Here is a 22,714-nt window from a genome sequence, read left to right as displayed (position 1 = left end):
CCGGTTGTTACCTCTGCCAGGTTATGTTGTTCCAAGCATCTTTGTGCTCAAGATCACTCAAAATGTTGGGTGAACTGATTAAATTTTGGTGGTGATCTGGATCACCATTTGGATCCAGGAATTTAAAAAAAAAAAGGATGCTTTAACATTGTGCTTGGCGGAGGTTTCTGCTCTCCAAGTGCTTTCCTAGTTTCATATTTCAGCTTCGTCAGCAGCAGGGCAGGTTGTGTACATGGCTGGGTCTGAGTGTTTTAATGCCACATGTAGAAATGTTCGTACTTTCTCACCACCTCGATCAGCTGTTTTATCAAAACAATCCGTTTGACCTGCAAAAGCTAAAACGCGGAAGCAGCAACTCCGCTTCATGCTTTTTTCATGTTAACCACGCCCACCTCAAATGTCCGACCAATCACACAATACTTCTCTGAACCGCACAAGAAAAAAGTTCTGCCAGCTCGATGTGTGCTTCTCAATTCAGGGTCTGCACACTTCCAAGTGCACAGACTGCGTAGGCAACGAAGTGTTCTACATCGTCTGCACACACCGAAGTGCGCTTACAATGAGATAGATGTAAAATGAGACGGCCTATCTAGTGTACGAGACCCATAGTGCTCCGGTCCTCTGTTGCCTGGCAATTACATATGCCAAGTTTATCTAATTACTGATCCCATTCTTCCACAAAAAGACACAATATATTTTTAAAATGACAGAAAATGGTGCCGCTAATTTAACTCTGATTATTTTAATTTTACTTTGTGAATAAATGACAAAAATGAGGAGCAAGGCCGGATTATCCCAAGGGCATTTTGGGCACAGGCCCCCTGCTGTCTTTAGTGACAGGGTATGTACCACAATCATTTAAAACTGTTGTAATCAAGCCTATACTTAAAAAGCAATCTCTGGATCCAGAGGTGATAGCAAATTATAGACCTATATCTAATCTCCCGTTTATGTCCAAAATTCTGGAGAAAATAGTTTCAGCTCAGCTACATGCCCACCTAAGCAGAAATAATTTATTTGAAGAGTTTCAGTCAGGATTTAGAGCTCATCATAGCACTGAAACGGCATTGGTGAAAGTTACTAATGACCTTCTCATGGCCTCAGACAAAGGACTTCTGTCCATACTTATCTTACTTGATCTTAGTGCTGCATTTGACACAGTCAATTATAACATTCTGTTACAAAGACTAGAACAGATGATTGGAATTACAGGTACAGCGTTAAGCTGGTTTAAATATTTATCTGATAGACTTCAGTTCGTTCATGTAAATGACAAGTCCTCCTCCCAAACTACAGTAAGTCATGGAGTTCCTCAAGGTTCTGTACTTGGACCAATACTCTTCACGCTATATATGCTCCCTTTAGGCAAAATTATTAGACAGCATGGAATAAACTTTCATTGTTATGCAGATGATACTCAAATATACTTATCCTTTAAACCAGATGAAACAAATCAGCCCGATAGGCTACAAAATTGTCTCATAGACATAAAGACTTGGATGTCTAGAAATTTTCTCCTCTTAAACTCAGATAAGACTGAAGTAATTCTCGTTGGATCTGAAAAATTCAGAGCTAAATTTTCCGGTTTTGTAATGAACCTGGATGGCATTACTTTAGCTTCCAGTGCTACAGTGAGAAACCTTGGAGTAATATTTGACCCTGACCTGTCCTTTGGCCCACATATTAAGCAGGTTACTAAAACAGCCTTCTTTCATTTACGTAATATAGCCAAAATTAGGGACATTCTGTCTCGGAGTGATGCAGAAAAACTGGTTCACGCTTATGTTACTTCGAGACTAGATTACTGTAACTCTCTATTACTGGGCTGTCCTAAATATGCCCTGAAAAGCCTTCAGCTGATCCAGAATTCTGCAGCCAGAGTCCTGACCAGAACCAGCATGAGAGATCATATTTCTCCAGTTTTAGCCTCTCTTCATTGGCTGCCTGTTGAATCTAGAATAGAATTTAAAATCCTTCTCCTTACATATAAAGCCCTCCACAGCCAGGCACCACTATATATCAAAGACCTCATAGTTCCTTATATACCAAGCAGAGTACTTCGTTTGCAGACTGCAGGCTTACTTGTGGTTCCTAGAGTCTCAAAGAGCCGAGCAGGAGGCAGAGCCTTTGGTTATCAGGCCCCTCTCTTATGGAATAAGCTCCCAGTTAGTGTTAGGGAAGCAGACACCCTCCCCACCTTTAAGACTAGGCTGAAGACTTATCTTTTTGATAAGTCCTATAGCTAGGGATGGTTGGCATCCCTTAGTTATGCTGCTATAGGTTTAGACTGCTGAGGGACATTTCCTGATACACTGAGCTTTTTTCTTTATCTCTTTTATCCCCCCCCCAATAACAGTGTTGCACCATTAACATGTATGTGTCCTGTCTCAGCAGGACTCTGTTGTCTGTTGTCCGCTGGAACAAGATAACGTAATTTTTTTCTCGGGGCCTCGAGAACAAGAAAAGTTCTTGCTTCTCGTGGAGGATGCAACAAGCTGACAAAAGAGACTAACTGAAGCAGAAAACACACACACAAGCTCACAATGATTTGGTTTATTAAACAACAATGGGGGGCGTTATGTAGCTGCATCTAATAGAAAAAATATTCCTTTATCCCATTCCTGGTATTATTTGCATAATAACCTGCTCCATTGCATGAGTGTGTGTGCATGACACATGGAAAAGACTGCAAAATTTAAAACACAAATGAGACCAGTTGTTGTGAGAGTGGACTGCTCGGCCATGTTCAATACTGTGAAGAAATATATATACATATATTTGTATTTGGTGTCCTGGATTAGTCCTTCCGGTGAGCTTTGGAGTTAAGGAGCAGAGATATGAAGTAGATAACATTCAGGAATCTCAGATGGAGTAAAGTCGAAGCTGGTCCTCCAAGTCTCCCTCTGACATATCTCCAAATGTCTCCTTGTTGTCCTTCAGCAGCTGGAAGATGGCGGCCAGTTGCTCACGCTGCACCCTAGCAAGACAAATACCGAAGAGACACTCAGCGATAATGGGAAAAATGATGATTACTTGCACAAAAACATCAAACAAAACCCAAAAGCAGCTTTTTATTAGATATGGACAAAAAAATTCTTGTGCATTTATGTAAAAACTAGAACATGAAAACATTTATTAGAATAAAACAGCACATGAACATTAAGCTGTTTACCAGATTTAAATCTAACAAACCAGTAAATCCTATTCTGGTTGAATATTGATACAAATGTCAAAATAAAACAAAAGATGCTGAACAAGGATTTCCACACAGATCATCAGGTGACACCGGTAAAAAATATTTTCTGAAACCAAATGTTTCTGACAATGGCCCATGGGTAAAAACAATGTGGAAAAACCACCATCAAATTGTGGCAACAATCTTAATAATCCATGAAGAAGAAGTGACTGTTTTGCCGTACGGAGAGACCTCTGTACCATAACGTTACTATCAAAGTATGTCTGGCAGGATCATCCAACTGACTAGCTCAAAAAACTACATTAACAGTTACTTGCATGTAGGAGGACATGGATGGATGGTCCAACTCTCTCTAGACACTGTTTCTATTATCACAGATGAGTAAAGGATGAATTTGACTTTTCTAATTTTATTTCAGTCCTGTGGTTAGTTATGACATATTGTCATCTGTTGCAGATGGCTTATGCCATTTTTGTATAAAATGGTAAAAAGCCTGATGTCATAATGTCCTTTTAATGCAAAAAAGACATAAAAAAATTAAATGTATATAAATGCCACACTATATCTTTGATAAACAGATAAAAAGGAATATTGGAGAAGGTGTTCCTCATGCTATTTGATCGTACATGTCTTTCTGCTGATGCCACGGATAGGCTTCGTAGATTTCACTTATTTTTTTCCTGAACCTTTCCCATTCTTCCGAGGTTGTTATTAAAATGGAACAAACATGAACATATTTCTTCTCTTTCTGCATATATTCCTATATAAAAGTTGCAGAGCTTGTTGGTTTCTCTTTCCTGTCCTCTTCACTTAAATTGGTCGAGGCATACGTCTGCCCTCCCTGAGCTGGGTTCTGATGGAGGTTTTTTTGTTCTGTTAAAATGGACGTTTATCCTTTCCACTGCGGCCTCATGCAGCTCAGTATGGAGGACTGGATCAAAGCCAAAATTCGATGCAATCCGTTGGTTTTCCTTAACTATGCTATTTATAATAAAACGGCTCAAATGGATGTGTCTGTAAAGTGTCATAAGATGACATTGTAGTGAAGTGACGCTATATAAATAAAGCTGAATTGAATAGAATAATTTTAACAAATAACCTTTTTTTTCCAGTTTTTGGTTGCAATGACAATTATGTACAGATATAAAGGACATGGTTGATCATTTAATATTAAAAAATGTTTATTAAATATTAAATATATACATTTTTACTGCTCTAATGTGTGATAGATAATGATGTTTACAGAAAGTTTAACACTCACACCTAGAACCTAAAAATGTTTAAGGAGTGAGCAAAAGATATTCTGAATTACGTGCATGCATGCCTCACAAAAAATGTAAATAAATAATGAACAAATCACTGGGATGCAGCAAAGTCAGATTGTCAAAATTATTAGTTGAATATTGGTGCACCAAAGGTGCCAGAAAATCTATTGTTTTGCCTCTTTGGAAATGCTTCTGAGTTTCTTATATTATTTTGAATATTTTCAGGTGTTGGTAAATTTACATAGAAAAGGTTGGGATTGTCAATTAGCTTTTCCATTTCTGAAGCTTCTCTCACAAACCTTTTCAAACCAGGACTGGACTGCCTTTAGGTGTGATTTGTGAGTAAATCCACCTGATACCTCACTGAGCTGACGCAGGAGACAGAACATGCCACTTCATGTGAGTTTTCACAGATCAAGTTGCCATCGAGGCAGGCTATGCGAAGTTTTGCTGAAGCATGATGTATGTAATGTCACCAGGCACAACATTGTGTGTCATCTGAGGAGATGGTATGAAGGATATATCAGATGCACACTTTATACAGCACTTCACACCATCTCAGATTAGTTAACCTTACGCTTCCTCTGATTTTGCAACACCATGATGATTTGTACCTTCTGGTGTGAGATGAAGCCAGCTTGTTTAGTTCATTCGTGAATGGGCAAAGGTGGCTTAGCGTGGGACTCGCTGTTGTGTCTACATGACTGGACTGATCTGTAAAGGGGCTTAAGTGACTGACAGGTTTTATTAACCACTATCTTATCAGATCGTCTCAGTATTGTATTACTTTAGCTCCCTCTTGTGGCAAAGCAGAGCAAAGTCCTCAAAGAATAAACTAACCTTGGAGGTGGCCACTGAAGATATAATCAACACCTGCTGTGACACACCTGAGGAACAAGTCTAATGGCTAATAAATGGGGAGCAAGGGAAGGAAAAGCACGATCCAATCAGTAACACTGCACAGTTATTAGTCGCTTCATGGCCACATGAGGATAAAAAGCTGCAGAGGCAAATCCCACTGCAAATTGGCCTGGAGTTGTTTTCATACAATGGCCAGAAAGGGACTCTTCTGGGATAAAGAGGTGAGAATAACTCATACTTTACCACATATTTGCTCCTTTCTCAGGCTCACAGATAGTTAAAATCTGTGTTGGAGTGAATCCTGCAATGATAAGAGCAGGGTGTGCAGATGCATTACAGAAAACACTTTCTCTTTAAGCAGCGAGGAAAACCTTTTGAGAGGTTTCTCGACTTTAAGTCTCCTGTCATTCATCGGCCAGTCAGCTAATGCCTGGCAAAGGCTCAAGCTTGCTTTACACTGTCCAGCCTAAAGCTGAGCGGTGATAGAGCAGGTAAACGTGCAAGGCTCTGAGTGAGAACAGCACACGTGAAGCAGCAAAAGGAAGGGAGGAGGAAGTGATGGACACAGCCATTTTCAGTAGATGTGGCTGAAGGGTTTTTTCTTTCTTTCTAGTTATGGGATGGGATGGGTGAGTAGAGAAAGGTGGACTAGTTTTGGAGGAATAATTCAGCCTTTAGGCTACAGATTAGTTATCATTAAAACTTCTGGCTTGCCACATTTTAAAAATGATCTTACTCCATGACACTTGGGAGTGTGTTTGTCAAACTTTGAAGGAAAAAAAAAAAGGCAAAAAAATGACCTACAAACAAACCACAGCTTAAAACTTCTAAATAGCTGGGTTTTCATCTGAAAGTGGACTCCATATTTGTAGTTTTTACTAACCTCTGCTCCTCCTCCAGCTCCTCTTTGGACATCATCGTCTCTAAATGATGGGATCGTGCCTTTCCAGGGACATACTTCAAGGAATTGTTTGGACCTGTATTCATTTTCTCTGCTGAAACAAATAAATAAAAAAGTGTCAATCCACAAATATTACATAGAAAAACCAGTAAATATTAAAATATTCAATAAAAAAGTGTTTCCAAGTGTTATAGTGCTCACCATTGGTCCCTGGGCTCTCTGTGGCTCCTTCAGTCTGGGGGTAAGAAAAAGCACACTTTAGGAGCTCTGTATCAGAGAGCCCAATGAACGACCTACGGCTCCTCCCCGATGAGGCCTCAGACGACGAGTCTACCTCTAAACTCATGTGCCTGGATCCGCAAGTGGGGACAGACAAGCTGGATGTGGAGGAGTGCTCAGTTGTTGCTGCTTCCTCTATGTGATGATGGGGGTGAGCTTCCTCCTGTCAGACGGCATCACACAATCATTTTCCACAGATGCTTTGCTTTTCAAGTATCTATCTGTGTGATCAACAGCCACACTGATTGTGTTACTTACCATCTTGCCTGGATTTTGCATAAACCCATACCGGGTTTCTGAAAAGTGTCATTTTTTCATTAATTTGAAATGAAGTATTCTGCTTAAAGTCTCATTGAGATATCCTGCTGTCTTTTAACAGACAACAGGTCAAGAGGGATATAACAGAAGGATAGATGGAGGCTGTTGGCCCTTAAAGAATAAAGCCTTATCACTTCTCTTAAATGGTTTCAGTCAAACACACAACAGAATTAACTCATGTTGCCGAAGTCTCCATGTTGATGCATCTCAATGTCTTATGCATCGCGCTTAGTTTACTTCTCTAAAGTACTGGACTTGAATTAACTTTAATCAGTATGTACTCCCAAAGCTTGCTTCACATTTTCTTAATCAATTTTTCTCTTTTATAAAAGGAGCTAACAAATAAATCAATCTAGCCATGGCCTACAATTGAAAAACAAACAAAATAGATGGTCATGAATTAAAACAACATAAAATTTCAGAAGCTTGGGACTGATTGCTTCCATGATGATTAAAACCAGAATAAAAATTGTACAGCAATCTGAAATAGGAGCCTGCTGAATATAAAGATCACTTGATTGTGTCCTGAAATGTCCCGTCTTGGTACATTGGCAATCTTACTTTGGACTTTGAGCTGTCGAATAAGGTGTTTGTGGATTCTTACACATGCCATTAGATCAGTAACTGGGAAGTTTGTTGACTTGATGGACACCTGAGAAGGCTTATACTGTACACCAAGTCAAGATCAATGACAGGAAGGGGGAATTGCTTGCAGGACATTGCATTAACACAAGAAAAAGTGTTATTTTCTTTACCTGCTTGTGGTTTTATAGCTATGGCTGATTGGTCTACATGTAAGGTTACAGATAGTTTCATTGGTGCAGCCCTTGACTGTACAGATTATGTAAATGGAAACTACATATAATGTGAAATTTCCTAATCTGAACAGGAGCAGGTAAAATGTTAAAACACTGCCTGCATGTTAATGCATCAATTATAATAAAATTAAATCACATGTGCACATCTAATGTATCAGAACAAGCTATTTATTAGGGGTGGGAAAATCGAATCGAATAATTGAAAATCAGGATTTTTTTGCGTCACAATTTTAAAATCAATCTTTTGTTTAAAAAAAAATCTTTTTTTTTTTTTATAAATAAAAATAATCCATTATAAAAATGTTGTCATTTTTATTGTTTTTTATTGATCTTTTGACTTCTTGGGCATTATAGCAGCAGAATGATGGTCTGGCTACTGTGCTGTTTTTTCCAAATTGAAATCAAGGAAAATGAAGAGTTAAAAAAAATAATTATACATTTATTTTGTTTTTAATCTACAAAAGTAATCAATATCAAAGAATTGTGAGAATCGCAATTTAAATCGAATCAGCACCCAAAGAATCTGAATCGAATCGAATTGGGACAAGAGCATATCGTCACAGCCCTACCATTTATTGCTTTAGTGTTACATAATTATGACCATTATCCTCTTTCCTGTCTTGCTTTGTTTGAAAGTGGATACCTAATTAATAATAAGTATTATTAAAGGATTTCAGTACTTCTTCCATCTCCGTTGTAGATAATGTACCATTTCCGTGTAGGAGGAAGTCTTAACTGAAATTGAGGGAGAATTACATAAAGAAACACTTCAAGAAAGCAAACAACCACACCTCTCTGTCTGTACACTACTTACTGAAAGCACAGATTTAACTACATCCCAGTGATCGTGTGAGCTCCCGCTGATCTCAGTCCAGTCCTCCACTTCCTTCTTCTTCCTCTTCTTGTCGGCTACATGGCCGTTCTGCTCTAATCCTCCGGCCGCACCGTCTGCTCTGCATCGGAAATAATTCCGCGCGTTTGCGAAGTCTGCTGCAGGCGAGGAGCCGCTGAAAACCGACGTTGCAACCACAATAGCGAGAAGCGTGAAAATGATAGCGGATATGACAAAAGTAACATCCATTGTTGTTTGGCTGATTGTTGTTCCTGCTTTTTCCTCCCACGGTTTCACCTGAGCCGACCAGCCCGCACGCAGCTCACTCAGCCATCCCGCTTCTTGTGATAATCCCCACCAAACATCAACGTTAACGGCCAACGTTAGAGGGATACGGGACAATCTCCTCTCCGACCAGGACGTCACATCCTCCGGTGACGCCTCCCCACCGGACTGGGACTGGACAGGTGGGCTGGCACGGCGCGCTGCAACGTGCTCGGCTCTGAACTCCTTGTGTGTGTCGGTAATCTCCTCAGCGGGACAAACTCGCTTCATTGAAATGGTTTCTGACAGAACCCGTGTACGGGAGGAGCAGGCTGATAAAGTCATGCGGGTTAAACCACCAGCTGAGGTGTTCTCACCTGATGAAACACCTTTCAAACAATTAAAACTGGGAGGTGTAAACAAAAGCAACTACTACAAAATCATTTATCTGCTGGTTTGTCCCAAGAAACCAACATAACGTGGCTCAAGCAACCGATTGCAATCCATCTCATATAACTTTAAGGCACAACATATAGATAATCTGTCTGTCTACTGATGAATTAGGCTATTTAAAGCCAAGCAGGCACATCCTAGTTAATTCTGCTGGTGCATGCTTAGGATATTGCTGATTGGGGGAGCAGGAGCACTGACTGGGACAAGGTGGGACATACTGTTCAAATGAAACTTATAATTGACGGCCATCTAATGTAAGGCGTATAGAACATTTGTTAAACCACATATCCACCTTTTTTTCAACATTTCTGTCCCCAAGTTACCAAAGTTTAAGTCACAAGCTGCACTTATATATTTATTCCAGACACATCAATTAAAAAACCCCCAAAAACATTCATATATAGACACATAGCGTACATACACAAACTATAATTATAAAAACGTCTGTAAAGACAGACATTCATTCCAATGCTTCCACGAACAGTATAAAACAGTACACGGTATTGTTAAACAAAGTAGCATAATCCTCTACAATTAGCCAGTTTCATGGAAAAGCGACCTTTTCTCAGACACTTCATCCATTTTGAACTTTATTATCCTGGTCTTGACTGATGCACCCTCAATTCTCCTGTATAATTCAGACCATATATCATGAGATCATTTAATTCCCACCAGAGTTGAAAACCAACATTTGCTATGTGTCAAACATTGTGGTAAATAAAATATGAAACTTAAAATAGTCAACATGAAACATGTTTCCAACAAAGATGTTTATTAGCATTCACCTGAAGCAATTACAAGACAGTTGAGATTCACATAGGAATGCAATACAAAAAAAAAAAAAAAAATGTAATTCACAATCTTCCAAAACTGCCCTTTGAATCCTCCACTAGGAGTCACAGTGGACCCATTTTCAAAGCAAGCAATACCAGTTTAAACAGTGGAAAAACCAGAGGGAGGGACAAGGGAGAGAAAGGAGGAACAAAAAACAAAACATTAAAAGTGGGGGGAAAAAAAAAAAAGACAGGAAAGAGGAGAGGATATGAACAGTACATAGAGGGAGGGAGAAATCACAAGACAGGAGAGGATGGATGATCTGCCACATCTGTGATCTTACAAACCGGCAAACGGCAGCGAAGGGTCGAGCCCCGGAACAGTGCCGGGCACTCAGCACCGCAACACGCCACACCATGTCACCACCGCACTGCACCGCATCTTAACAGCTAACCAGCATTATTCAACTGCTACACAACTGCGCCTAGTGCACAAAAGATACACAAGAAAGAGGGTTAGAGTCATAGGAAAGCAACTTTAACCAGAGAGAAAAAAATACAACTTTTTGAAAACATTTTTCAAAACTATGTTGCTGGATTAGCAAATCACAAATCAAGTGGCATTTATATCACTGCGCATTTTTAAAATTTAAAGATGAAAAAAACATAACTAAGTTCTGTGAACATTTATGGGACATCCTTTCTTTATTAACTTTGTAAAGGAAAGCTTCTTATCCAAACAGAAAGTGTGTTAAACAAGTGATCTCACAAAAAAACTTTAATTCTTAGGAATTTAATACAAAATAGCAAGGTGGGGAAAAGTTTAGGAAAGATGCCTTACATGTCTCTTTCAATGTACTGAATTTTACAAACGATGTTACAGTTTCAGAAATTTCTTAAGCATATTATGTCGAATCAAACATTTAAAATATTTTAGACCAAACTCCAATAACCTTTCAGTCTGCATTCAGTGCCAATAGTGGAGTCCACTTGCTCAATGTGAGAATTTTTCTTGATGTCCTCAGCAAAGGCTCAAATCATCTGAGATCTGGAAGGAAAGACAAAGTGGAGTTAGCAAGAGCAAAATCAGACTGCTACATTAAGCCCTACAGCTGATGTGAATATTTCTATACATACTGCTCTGATGTCAACACTACAATGAATCAATGTCTTTATGCAAATCATATTGTTTTAGAAAACCAAACATTTCTGCTAACCTTCACATTTGTTTTAAACATGTTTTTGTCCCAATTCTCCCCCAAAACTATCTAACAGTCTTACACTCTGGCATATTTGAAAAACAAACCTCGGGGTTGGTTCCCTCTGAGAGAGGTGGAGGAAACCACAGGCACAGGTGGGAACACTGCTCAGTGCATCTGCCTGTGGTCCCCGTGAACGTACCTCACACCACCACCTCATACACCAACTGACAGCTCGAAACACCGCCATGACGACCTGCTCCATAGCAACCACCGTTGCCTTGGTGACCTGCTCCTTAGCAACTGCCATCGCTCTCAGCAACAGGCAGGTCACATGGGCGGATCACACACTAACTGCTCTCACACTGCCACACCCCCATCTCCTCCTTCTCCTCCTCTCTTTGCAAACAGGACTCAGCAGCTTGGAGGAAAGAATTCCACATTTAGGTGAACGTTTGAGTGAGCATCCCATGTCCCAACCACCCACTCCCTCCCACAAACAAACACACAAATACAAATGTTGATTAAATAACAAAATCTATATACCATCAACCCAAATTTCATGTAGCCTGTGTATGATTTAAATGGGCTCAAAATGCTTGCAAAATAAAGCATACACAAAGCTACAGGTCTAACTTACATTAGTCCCACATTTGTTTTAGTTTCTAACAGCATTCTGCAGACTTTGTTGCTTTTGTGAAAAAAGGCTGCAGAACACAAACTAAAAGAAAACTTCAATGTACATTTCAATCCACCCCTTTCCCCTGAATACCGTCATGTTGCGTCCGAGTTTGGGTTAAGACTCTGCTCCGTTGTCCACTGGAGATTTAGATTTACTCTTGGATTTGGACCTGGATCTGGACTTTGACCCTCTGTTGGAAGGTGGGGTTCGACTTCTTGACTTAGACTTGGACCTGGAGCGGGAACGAGACCTGGAAGGAGACTTTGACTTGCTCCTCCTTGGGGATCTGGATTTGGACTTGGATTTAGACTTGGACTTGGACTTCGACTTGGATCTGGACCTAGACCTGGATCTGGAGTAGGAGCGGGACCTGGAGCGGCTGTAGCGGTGGCGGCTCCTGGATCGTGAACGGCTCCTGCTCCTGGAGCGGCTGCGACTACGTCTGCGACGCCGAGGGCTGGCTGATCGGCTGAAGATACAAAGAGGAAAATATTTAGTTATTAAAGTTTATCAGCAAAACATTCCCTGCTCCTTTATTTAAGGTTTACTCTCCTGACCGCACAAACATGTCAGGGTCTAAAGCATGATTGGATAAATGAGACTTTCGTGTTGGTACTTAGAAGAAGCATCTTGACCCGCACTACAATTATATTTGGCTCGTGAGATGATTTCAGATATGTATTACATCTGGTCTGTCGATCAATTATGCAGCGCACTTACCACTAATACTACAAATCTCACAATTTGGTCTTGGCGCTAGACTTAGCTTACAATTAAAAAGAATATAAAGTTCCAGATATTGAGGCCTGAAATTTATGTCAGTTTAAAAAAAAACAAAACCTGTTCTGGGTTGAGTGTTTAAGCAACAAAACAAAACAAAAAAAAAAAAAGGGGGGGGGGGGGGGGCTAACTATTAGGACTGTGATGATATGCCTTTGTCTCAATTTGATTCCAATTTTTTTGGGTGCCGATTCAATTTAAATATCAATTCTCACAATTATTAGATATTGCTGATTTTTTTTTTTGTAGATTAAAAACAAAATAAATGGATAAAACTTTATCTGCATCTTTTTACCTGTATCTCAAAGAGATAATAAAAACACAAATAGCCATCACTTTCTGAATAAAAAAATGAGTTTGGCCCTCTACTTTGTTCATCTTAATTCTGGCCCTGTGTGAATTTGAGTTTGACACCCTTGCTCTACATAATACTACATGAGGATTTTCCCTCAAGTGGAAAACACTCAACTTTATTTTCTAATGCAGAAAATGTCCATTTCTGTACTTTTTTTTTTTTTTTTTAAAATACAATGACAGAAAATATTAATATTCTAGACAAAGTAGTGGCGTTGTGCGCCTCTTAAAACAATGATTTCACACTTTTGAGTTAATCTGTTAAAACATAACTAGCATTACCTTCTGCTTCTTCGCCCGTACCCTCCATACCGACGCGGTGGAGGCCCTCTGCGGCTGTACATGGAGTCTGGCGGCCGTCCGTACCGGGCCATCTGAACGCGCAGTTCCCGCCCGTCGAGCAGCGCGCCGTCCATGGCGTCCATTGCGTCCTCGGCGTCACGCTTGTCGAGGAATCGAACGAAAGCGAAACCACGGCTCTCCTTCGTATACCGATCCCGTGGGATGTACACGTCTCCCACGCGGCCATACTTCTCAAAAACTCTGCGGAGGGTCTCGGGAGATGTTCGGTAGGTGAGGTTATCTACTTTGAGGGAGGTCATCCCCTCGACGTCCGGCGGCGGCCTTCCGTAGCTCATTTTCCCACGTCTTCAGGCAAGCTGGGTTAAACAATGACTTGGGCCCCAATTAATTAGACAAAAGCTACTTTCTTTTACCTTTGAATGCGCCAGCAGACGTGTATATATATTTATATAAAATAAAGTATTTCCCCTGAATACAAACACCGCGCGTTGTTACCACCGCGCTGCTTTTCACGTGAAATGGCGGCAGTGGTGCTTCCTTTCCCCCCTCTTTTTCCGCCCGTGTTGGCCTCCTCTGATTGGCTGTTGGGCTTTCGCTTCTTTCGTTACCACGGTAACACTGCCCCCTGCAGGCCGGGAGCCACTTCCAACAGCAACAAAGGAGCGGTGTCGTGTCTTTGTTTTGTTTCATTTTAGGTCGCTATTTATTTATCATTTGTAACGGTTTTTAAATTAATACGCTCCGGATATAACTGCATACTTGTGTTATCTCATCTGTGCTTCTTGAATTGAACATTTCTACTTGTTGCAAAAATAGTAGTTAAAAATAATCATAATAATAATAACAATCGGGTTTTATTTCTACTTTTTTATGTACAGAGGGGAACAATCCCACAGACCCTTTCTCTGCACTGCAGTCAACGCCGCGAGCGCGGCTGGCGTAAGAAGGTCACGTTATAAAGCGGCTCGTCACTGGAGAGAGTGGGACTGCGCAAAAACTACGGTCCGGATTTGTGCCTGTGTGACGTCATGGGGAGCCTCAGACCTCTCTGACAGGATCCAGCAACAAGAAGCACCGGGTTTACTTGACCATTATTCAGCAGGGGCCAGGAGATGTCGACGAACTGTTTTGTGGCACATTCTCCAACATGAAGTAAAAAAAAAAAAATCAGGGAAGGACATTTAGCTTTGGTCAATTGTGCGCCTGCGGCGCACTATGAGAGCGCTTCCCCGCTGTTAAAGCGACTACCACGGCTCTCTTCAGCCTCAACACCAGCTCTACCGCTGACCACGAAGAGATAAGCAGCCAGAGAACAACTACTAATCCCCGGGACGGTCACATTCACGGCGGGGCTTGGACCCAACAGAAATGGACAGGCCAGCAAGAACTGGATTAAATGATAAAGAATAAAGAGACGCGGCGCACAAAGCGACCCTGAAGTGTTATGCCCATTAAGCCCAGTGATTTTTATTTGATTGGAAATGGGAGCTTTAACAAGCAGACAAAACATAGGCGTGGAAGAAGTGGACATTCCGTCCAATTCGGTGTATCGTTATCCACCAAAATCTGGTAAGTCACCACACAACAGGTCGGACTGGGGTTGGTAAAAGCTCCAAAGCTAAATGCAGATTTATTATTCCGAGTTTCAGACGCATGATGGGGGTTCATTACCATCATACCTTGTTTCCTGACAGGCCTGCTGGGCATCTCAGCCCTCAACCTGAAGTAGAGGAGACCTGTGCTTTAACGAGCCATTTTCTCTTTTTCATTCATGTTGCAGATTTCCTTAAAACGCATTTTTAATGCATTTGATTGTTTATTCTAATTTATTCCTAACACGACATTGTCGTTGCAGTGTCCATGCAGGGACAGAATTACGCAGGAACAGCACTACTTTAAAAAAAAAAAAAAAAAAAAAAAAAAAATTTTTAGCACTATCTGGACTGGGTTCCATCATGGTTTCATAAAGCTGCATGTAGAAATGAATAAGTTATGACAGATGATCATCAACAGCAGCATCACAGTCGTCATTAGATAAGTTGAAGTCAGAGAATACCAGTAAAAGAGGTTTGATACCACAAGATATTCTTTAAATTGTCAGTTATGAAAGCATTAAAAAAAATCTTGTGCAACTGAAACAAAAGCTGAAACCTGGAAAGTTTTGGTATTGAGATTCATAAAAATAGGTTAAATTTTCTCTTGATGGATTTGTTCAGTTGTGGGAATGCACAGTGATATTTTTTTAAAAACCTGGGCTCTGAACTTTTTCTTTGTGGTTGTTATCTGAATTGCCTCAAAGTGGGCTCCATTCAACGCTTTACTTCTGTTTTCTGGAGAGAGTTTAACAAAAAAACAAGTAATGCGACATAACTTTCTTATTTTTCTCAGTGGTGATTATGTTAAAAGTACACTGTTTCACATTTGCCTCTGAAACCTAAGATCTTTGGTGCAATGCACTTTTACAAATGTTTTTGGAATAGCCAACAAACCTTATATTGTTGAATTTCTCTTCTTTTCTCCAAGCATGTGGACACAGTCTCATGGCATTTTGTGAAACTTGTGAAAAGAAGGATTATCAGATTTAACGGGCACTGAAGTCTGCATTTAGAAGGCGGATGAGGTTTAGAGGTGGAGCTTCACCCAACCGTCTAACAGGAGATGGGATTCAGATCAGATTGAAAACTAATTTGTTAGGATTAGTAAAATACTGCGATTTCATGACATTCTAGCATCTAATGGCCTTTGGTTTCCTTTCAGGGTTTCTAGCTGAAGAGTTATGCCTCGCTTACAAGAGAAAGTGTTCTGATCAAAACCCTTACTGTACCACATCAAATTCTGACCAATTTCCCAGTGTTTCTGTGTCATCTTGACTAAATTTGACTTTTTTTTCAAAAATCAAGGCAAAGTTTTAATACTACTGTCAGCCAGTGACGTGTTAGAGAGAAGGAGAAAATACTTTCTTACCGTCAGTCCTCCTGACACATAAACTGTCCTTTGACCCTTTGGTTGACCTAAGCATCTTCAGCCCATTATGTCATGTTCCATTTTTTGATTGCTGCATCGTGTTCTGCTTAGCTTTAGGAGTAATCCTACTTCAGTGTAAGTAATAAGATTTTGTGGGACATGAGCAATATTCAGTTTTTTTTCCCTCATATATTTAGCATAGTTGATATAGTGTGACGTAAGACTTATAAGGCCATAAAGGGGGAAGAGTTGTGTTTGACTTGTGGCTGAAACTCTTCCCACAGCAACTGTATGAATTTGTATAAACAGTCCTCATTGTAGCCTGAAGCAGAAGTAGTGGTGGAGGCTGCTGCTAGTGAAAACGATCTGTCAGCTCCAGTTCCTGTTTGCGGGATCTGGTGACAAAGGCTGAGCCTGGGTCACCTCTCCCACCTGCTGTAAATAAGAAGGTGATGAGGAGAAAGACACAAAGGCTTTTCTACATTATGTTAATGGCTTTAAAGGCAAATAATTCAAACATTTTGTCCTGATTCAGACCTTCAGTGCCAGACCAGATGTCTTTTTGGTGGAAACATCACTTGTTTGCTGCCCGGCATGTATTTAAAGACTGTGAACCACAATTAACGTCTTATATTAGCTAGCCCTATGATTAAAAAGCAGAGCAGCTATTGGGTGTTGTTGTCATCAACTGTGAGTCTTGGTAAACAGGTGGACAGGCTCCACGCAGATAAGTCCTTTGCCTGCAGTTAATAGTGTTTCTTGGCATTTCAATAATTAAATTAAATTATTTAATTTTAAGATTATTAGGCTTTTGATTATTTGATTGTTGCCGTGACTGGATGTATCTTTGTAATGGAACTGGTTCAGTCATTCACGATGATACAGGAAATGTTTGGTTTTATGCCAGTTAGAGTCAGATAAGTGTTTTGCAAGAAGCTGTCTTTTTTTTTTTTTAACAATTTGGTTCCTTAAATTAGCTTTCTTCGAGAAGTAAATCAAAAAATAAATATTTAATGGATTAATCTGTATATAAATATATACCTTATGTTTGAGATAATTTTTGTTTCCATTTTACCGGATAGTTTAGACTTAAGTGCTTTTTTTCTTCTTTTTTAAAAAACATGTTTATTTACAATGAAGAGGATAAAAAGCTGAGCAAATGTAAACTAAAGCTTGGTTCATTTTAAGTTTCTCATGTTTTAACACAAGTCTCTCTGTGTGCAGGGAGTTACTTTGCCAGTCATTTCATCATGGGAGGAGAGAAGTTTGATTCCACCCACCCAGAGGGTTACCTGTTCGGCGAAAATACAGATCTTAACTTCCTGGGGACCAGACCAGTAGCGGTAGGTATATTTACTAAAAAAGAAAGAAAGAAATGCATATAAAATATACTTCAGATATAGCTATAGTTGTTTTGTGCGTCCAGTGTTGAATTATTTCCTGAAAATCTTAGAAGTCATAGTAATAACTTAATTTATCGGCTTAGAAATTAATTCAATAGTTAAGAGGTAAAAACATCTTCCTTTTTTGGTGTTTTGTTGATCAACAAATTGTTTTATGGACATTTCAGGATCAAAAGTAATTGCTGACTTGTTGACTTCTGCGAAAGCAGTTGCCGGCTTTTCAGTCTGTTGCTAATTGAAATTCATTTCATCCCATTAAAATAATTAAAAGCAAAGTGACTAACTGACGACTCCCCGTACAGACACTCATTAGCGGCAGCTGTGGAAGGTTTCTTCAAATCCAATCATGAACCTGAAGGTCAAACTAATGAAAGCTGCAGATCATAAAGAGCTCTGCAGAGGGAAAATAGAAATTGACACAGACTGGAGTGGTGTCAGACTGAGTTAAGGCTGATTTTGAGTGGCACTGCTCCATCCCTCTGTGTACTAATCTGACTTGCACTGCTGGTTCTGGCTAGACAGCAGATAAAATTAGAAGTGCATTTTTTTCCTGATTATGTGGGTATTTATAATCCTGCTGTGGGCACTGAATTCTGCTGGTAACATTTTTTTTTCTTCTTGTGTGTGTCTGATGCTGTACCCGCCTTATATAATGTGTGGTGGTTTCCAAACAAATGGTGCTGTAGAACCATAAACCTAACCACACTTATTGTGTTCTCTGTCTAATGCACCACTTGGCAAATGTGATAATGGAGGAGGCTATGTTTAGGAATTTCTCAGAAAGCTCCCCATGAATTACACAAAAAACACTATGGGTAGAATTTCTGCTTAGTTAAGTAAATACTTTGTTTTATACTGCAATGTCACAGTAACAATTCAGTAAATAGGATTTATTTACTGGTACTCACAAAATGAATCTATCATGAGACTCTTGTTAAGCTCAGAATCAGAATTTTTTTTTTCTTTATCATTGAGACAGTATCCCGGCACAACTAAATGTCTTCCAGTACAACCCGTCCAAACGGGACCAGGCAGATTTAGTTCAAGTTGAAGGTGCACCTCTGGTGGCTGAAGCCTGTGGTAACAAAATAACAACCAAGTGATAATTAATGTACATTGACATCTTGACTGAATTAAATGTATTAAGAGAGAATTAGTTTGTAATGTAAATGCTTGAGACTGAATTTAAGCAGAGCAAACTACTGACTTTACGTGGTTTTGCAGCATAAAAAAGTTAAATAAAATGTTGTTAGTTGTACAAGAAATCAGTTGTGTTTCTATATATTATGCCCCACATACTCCAGCTGCTGAATTAGAAACAGAATTTTGACAGGAAAATATCATCATTTGCCAGTTTAAACGGCTGTTTGATGAGAAAAATGTGGCATGAAAACACTATCCCTCATACAGCAGACTATGCTGTGTAATGTAATGTTAAAACACAGTATGTCATGGTCTTTTTTAGCAGAGTAAACCAATCTGGTATACAGGAATCTTGTCAACATGCATACTAATATAATGTCAGATGGCATCAGTGTGCCCTGATGTGGATGAAATGAACATCCTAGTTAGAGATGTGATTGCAATTTTTATGCAATAGTGTTTCTATGAGCTAAATTCAAGTGATGAGAAATATTTTTTGGACTTTTGTTTCAACATTTAACTGTTAACAATAGATCACAAGTTTGACATTTATTCAGAAATGATCAGACAAAGCCTTCTCTTATGTGAATGAATTAAATTAGAGTGCATTTCTCTTTATGCATTTTAATGAAATCTCTCAAACCGTCATCTCTTTTCACACCCCCAACTTGTATGGCTAAAACTGATGTTTTAGAATATTTGTATGATTTCTTTGTTGTTTGAATGAATATTAGCTTGATCCCATTGGATCATAGACATTTGTGTTCTTTATATAAATTTGCTTCCTATGTGACACTGTAACAAAGTCAGATGAATCAGTTTAATTTATTTGTGATTAAATACTGGTCAGATTTTTTTGTTTTGCCCTGGATTTGGGTAGGCTATTGTCATTAGTTTAGTTTTCCATTACGTCATTGTTGTATGATATAACACAATACAGATAACCCTCGTATGAGTTAAGAAGATAAAATGCATAAGTTGTCTCAAATTAATTTGGAAAACAAATAGAGAGAAATGACACTCTTATCCCACATTTAAAGTTGTTGTTGGAACATCTTAAACTAATATGGTGAACATTTACCTAGCATTAGCGGTTTAGCAACATCATTATGTTACCATGATGCTGCTTGTATTTATTTCAAACACTTCTTTGTTTATGTGTGGCATCATACAGACAGTAACATGCTTATTGAGTCTTTTAATTGTATCTTTTCAATTAAAAAATACAATTAAAAAAATCTACTTCTGTGATCTTGCCTGTATGTATTTTCTTTAGCAAAAATTAAATTTAAAATAAAAAAACAAAACAACAACAACAAACCAACAGTGAACGATCGTTTTCAGCATCCGTTACCCTGCTGTGTGTGTTTTTGTGGTTTACAGGCGTGACTCCTGCTGAGCCCAGATGTGTAATAGTGCTGAATATGTTGCCATTCACAGCCACACAAACACACTTAAACATACGGGTGCTCAGATGAGGGGTTTTACTGTCGAGGTATCTGACCACATCCTGCATATTTCTGCTCCAGAGATCCTCAAACCACCTCGGCTCCCTCCTCATGCTCATTCAGCAATTTTTGACTTCAAACACAGTAATGGAGTTGCTGAGAGGTGAACCACAGACTGAGTCAAGTTTAAAGGTCATGTGTTGAGTTTATTGCTAGGTATTTAATGGTGCTTTTTTTCTCAATAAAAGTGAGAGGAAAAAGCTGAGCCAGATGTAGGTATTGCAGTTTTTTTTTTTAAAGTAGCTTTACGGACCCCCTCAATTTTCTTTTTTATTTTTTTCTTTACTTTGCAATGATTTACCCTCTTGCAGTTCCCTTGTGTGCAGAAATGTGAAAAACACTGTCTGAAGTGTCAGTTTCATCCCAGGAAAGACACAGTCTGAGCAGATTTTTTTGCCCAGGCTCAGCACTTGTCAGCACCAATGAGATCTGTGCTGACAGCCCAAAGGTTAAATTTGGAGCATCCATGGTCATCGTGGAATTCCAAATTTGCTGCGGTAAACGGAGGAATGTGGAAATGAGGTTGAAAGGAAATGGATACTAGTACTTCTTATTCACATAACATTTATTTTATGTATAGAATGTTTTGCTTTCTTTTTGTCTTTAGTTCCCATATGCAGCGCCTCCACCTCAGGAACCAGTAAAGACGCTACGAAGCCTTATAAACATTCGAAAGGACACATTACGGCTTGTGAGGTACACACCACAGTCCACTTAACACAACCTGTTATCAAACCACTAATGTTTAACTGTCTGACTGCTTGGTTATTTTTAGGGCAAAACCTGCAGCAGCTAAATTTAGGGATACAGTCAAAATGGGCATGTTTTTCATTTCTTTTATGTATAAATAAAAAGGAAATGTAATTGTAAGAGTTACACTAACCATCTTATATGAAAACAGACTAATTTTCAACATGTTCAGTAATGCATAATACACAAAATTAGTCAGAAACTCAATAAATTACCTTTTTAATTGGCTTGTTAAAATAACATTATGTGTCACAGCTTGAATAAAATGGTCCTGAAGGATTTAATAACTGCATTTCATGCCTGTTTACATTACTAAATGCAAATTTCTTTGTTGCATGTCTCCCATTTCTTTCCAGGTGTAGTGAAGATCTGAAGTTGCCAGGCGATGAAGCAGCAGGGAAGAATAGAGCCTGCTACAATGTAGAGTTCACCTTTGACACTGACACACAGGTGGCCATTACCATTTACTACCAGGCCATAGAGGAGTTTCACAATGGAGTGCCTGTGTAAGTAAACATGTGTTCTTTGATCACCAAATGGTGCATAATATAACCGTATCTATAAAGAAACCTACTATCAATTATTTTATTATATTATTTTATATGATATATATATATATATATATATATATATATATATATATATATATATATATATATATATATATATATATATATATATATATAATATGTTTGTGTGTGTATATGTATTTATATGTATATAGGTATTTCTTTAGCAATTAAACATCTTATTATGCCTGTACATCAGATCTCTAGGATACTGTGGTAGCAGCCAGTCCTTGATGTTGATTCTCTCACTGACCTCTTGCTCCTGTATCTCTGTATCTCTGTTTCCTGCAGTTACCTGCCACAAGACAGCTCACTGCAGTCTGAGACGGTTCACTTCAAGAGAGGAGTGTGCCAGCAATTCTGTCTGCCCTCGCACACTGTCAACCTGAGTGAGTGGGCTGATGATGAGGTAAGGTGATTTTGTGCGTGCACTGAAACTAAAACACATGCACACATGAGGATGTCAGAGTGCGTGCATGTTTATAATCTTTATAACCAAAGGGGTTTTTCCTTCTCAGCTACTGTTTGATATGGACAAGGAGGTCTTCCCCATGGTTGTGCAAGCAGTTGTAGACGAGGGTGAAGGTAAGATTTTTGTTTAATTCCACATGTTGTCTGACATGGGGGTACAGCAGGAGAATTTTAAACAAAGACTTGTTCACTGTCTTTGTCTTTGCAGAACATTTGGGACACTCTCACATACTGCTGGCTACGTTTGAAAAGGTAAGAATTATACTGATCTTAGACAGAGCTGAAATGCTTTATTTCCTCTTTTTGACAGCTGCAATATCAAAGATTTACTGGCACCATTTTATAAAATGAGAAATGTCGTCCTTGGTTTTATAGGCTTGTTATTATTTTTTGTTTTAGTAAAAAGTGCCTGGATTACGGCTTGAATGACATATTTTGTGTTTGCCATGGATGGAACAATTTAATGATTCCCACTAGAGATATTCTAAATTTAACTCAAGAGTCTGATTGAGTTAAAGCAAGAAAGCAAAGCCACAATTGTTAAAAAAAAAAAAAAAAAAGGCTTTGTGAAACTCATGATTTATCTTTTTCCGTTCTTAGTTGGTATCTGTTCAACATTTCAGGGCCT

The 22,714-nt window shown here is 39.1% G+C and overlaps 3 protein-coding genes across 7 annotated transcripts in view; 1 reads left to right on the top strand and 2 right to left on the bottom strand.

Moving 5' to 3' along the window:
* Positions 1–2,575: 2,575 nt before the first annotated feature.
* On the bottom strand, positions 2,576–8,822 carry mxra7 (matrix-remodelling associated 7). Of its 2 annotated transcripts, XM_079260998.1 has the most exons (6): positions 8,453–8,822; positions 6,558–6,665; positions 6,425–6,458; positions 6,206–6,317; positions 5,566–5,623; positions 2,958–2,977 (listed from the first exon to the last, which is right to left on the bottom strand). In XM_079260998.1, exons 1-5 carry the CDS (start codon positions 8,717–8,719, stop codon positions 5,590–5,592), a joined length of 555 nt encoding a protein of 184 aa, XP_079117124.1. In that variant the 5' UTR covers positions 8,720–8,822; the 3' UTR covers positions 2,958–2,977; positions 5,566–5,589. The 2 variants fall into 2 exon arrangements, with proteins under 2 accessions (XP_079117123.1, XP_079117124.1); XM_079260997.1 differs by lacking the exon at positions 5,566–5,623 and having other exon boundaries at positions 2,576–2,977.
* A 1,116-nt stretch (positions 8,823–9,938) lies between these two features.
* On the bottom strand, positions 9,939–13,810 carry srsf2a (serine and arginine rich splicing factor 2a). Of its 3 annotated transcripts, XR_013771768.1 has the most exons (4): positions 13,258–13,810; positions 11,932–12,310; positions 10,914–11,008; positions 9,939–10,445 (listed from the first exon to the last, which is right to left on the bottom strand). XR_013771768.1 is itself a non-coding variant. In XM_079261031.1 (3 exons), the coding sequence occupies exons 1-2, from the start codon at positions 13,611–13,613 to the stop codon at positions 11,956–11,958; spliced, it is 711 nt and encodes a 236-aa protein (XP_079117157.1). In that variant the 5' UTR covers positions 13,614–13,810; the 3' UTR covers positions 9,939–11,008; positions 11,932–11,955. The 3 variants fall into 3 exon arrangements, 2 of the variants coding, with proteins under 2 accessions (XP_079117157.1, XP_079117156.1); XM_079261031.1 differs by having other exon boundaries at positions 9,939–11,008; XM_079261030.1 differs by having other exon boundaries at positions 9,939–12,310.
* A 524-nt stretch (positions 13,811–14,334) lies between these two features.
* rnf157 (ring finger protein 157) overlaps positions 14,335–22,714 on the top strand; it is a 25,692-nt gene continuing 17,312 nt past the window's right edge. For both annotated transcript variants that reach the window (XM_079260860.1, XM_079260861.1), the window contains exons 1-7: positions 14,335–14,847; positions 17,467–17,585; positions 20,904–20,992; positions 21,403–21,552; positions 21,907–22,024; positions 22,134–22,200; positions 22,295–22,338. In XM_079260860.1, coding sequence (XP_079116986.1) covers positions 14,760–14,847; positions 17,467–17,585; positions 20,904–20,992; positions 21,403–21,552; positions 21,907–22,024; positions 22,134–22,200; positions 22,295–22,338 — 675 coding nt within the window. In that variant the 5' untranslated portion in view covers positions 14,335–14,759. The remainder of the gene's footprint in view (positions 14,848–17,466; positions 17,586–20,903; positions 20,993–21,402; positions 21,553–21,906; positions 22,025–22,133; positions 22,201–22,294; positions 22,339–22,714) is intronic.

The sequence above is a fragment of the Telmatherina bonti genome (assembly GCF_933228915.1).
Source record: "Telmatherina bonti genome assembly, chromosome: 21".
Taxonomy (NCBI): domain Eukaryota; kingdom Metazoa; phylum Chordata; class Actinopteri; order Atheriniformes; family Telmatherinidae; genus Telmatherina; species Telmatherina bonti.
The sequence above is the reverse complement of the archived record's forward strand: the minus strand, read 5'-3'. Positions and strand labels throughout refer to the sequence as shown.

Bases quoted from the DNA above. Each gene is read 5' to 3' on its own strand.
- mxra7 (XM_079260997.1), bottom strand. From the start codon at position 8,719: ATGGATGTTACTTTTGTCATATCCGCTATCATTTTCACGCTTCTCGCT. The intron at 6,459-6,557 runs GTAGACTCGTCG...TCTTACCCCCAG, and splicing joins CCAGGCACATGAGTTTAGAG to ACTGAAGGAGCCACAGAGAG. The intron at 2,978-6,205 runs GTTAGTAAAAAC...TTGTCTTGCTAG, and splicing joins GAGCTGGAGGAGGAGCAGAG to GGTGCAGCGTGAGCAACTGG.
- srsf2a (XM_079261030.1), bottom strand. From the start codon at position 13,613: ATGAGCTACGGAAGGCCGCCGCCGGACGTCGAGGGGATGACCTCCCTC. The intron at 12,311-13,257 runs GTAATGCTAGTT...TTGTATCTTCAG, and splicing joins TACGGGCGAAGAAGCAGAAG to CCGATCAGCCAGCCCTCGGC.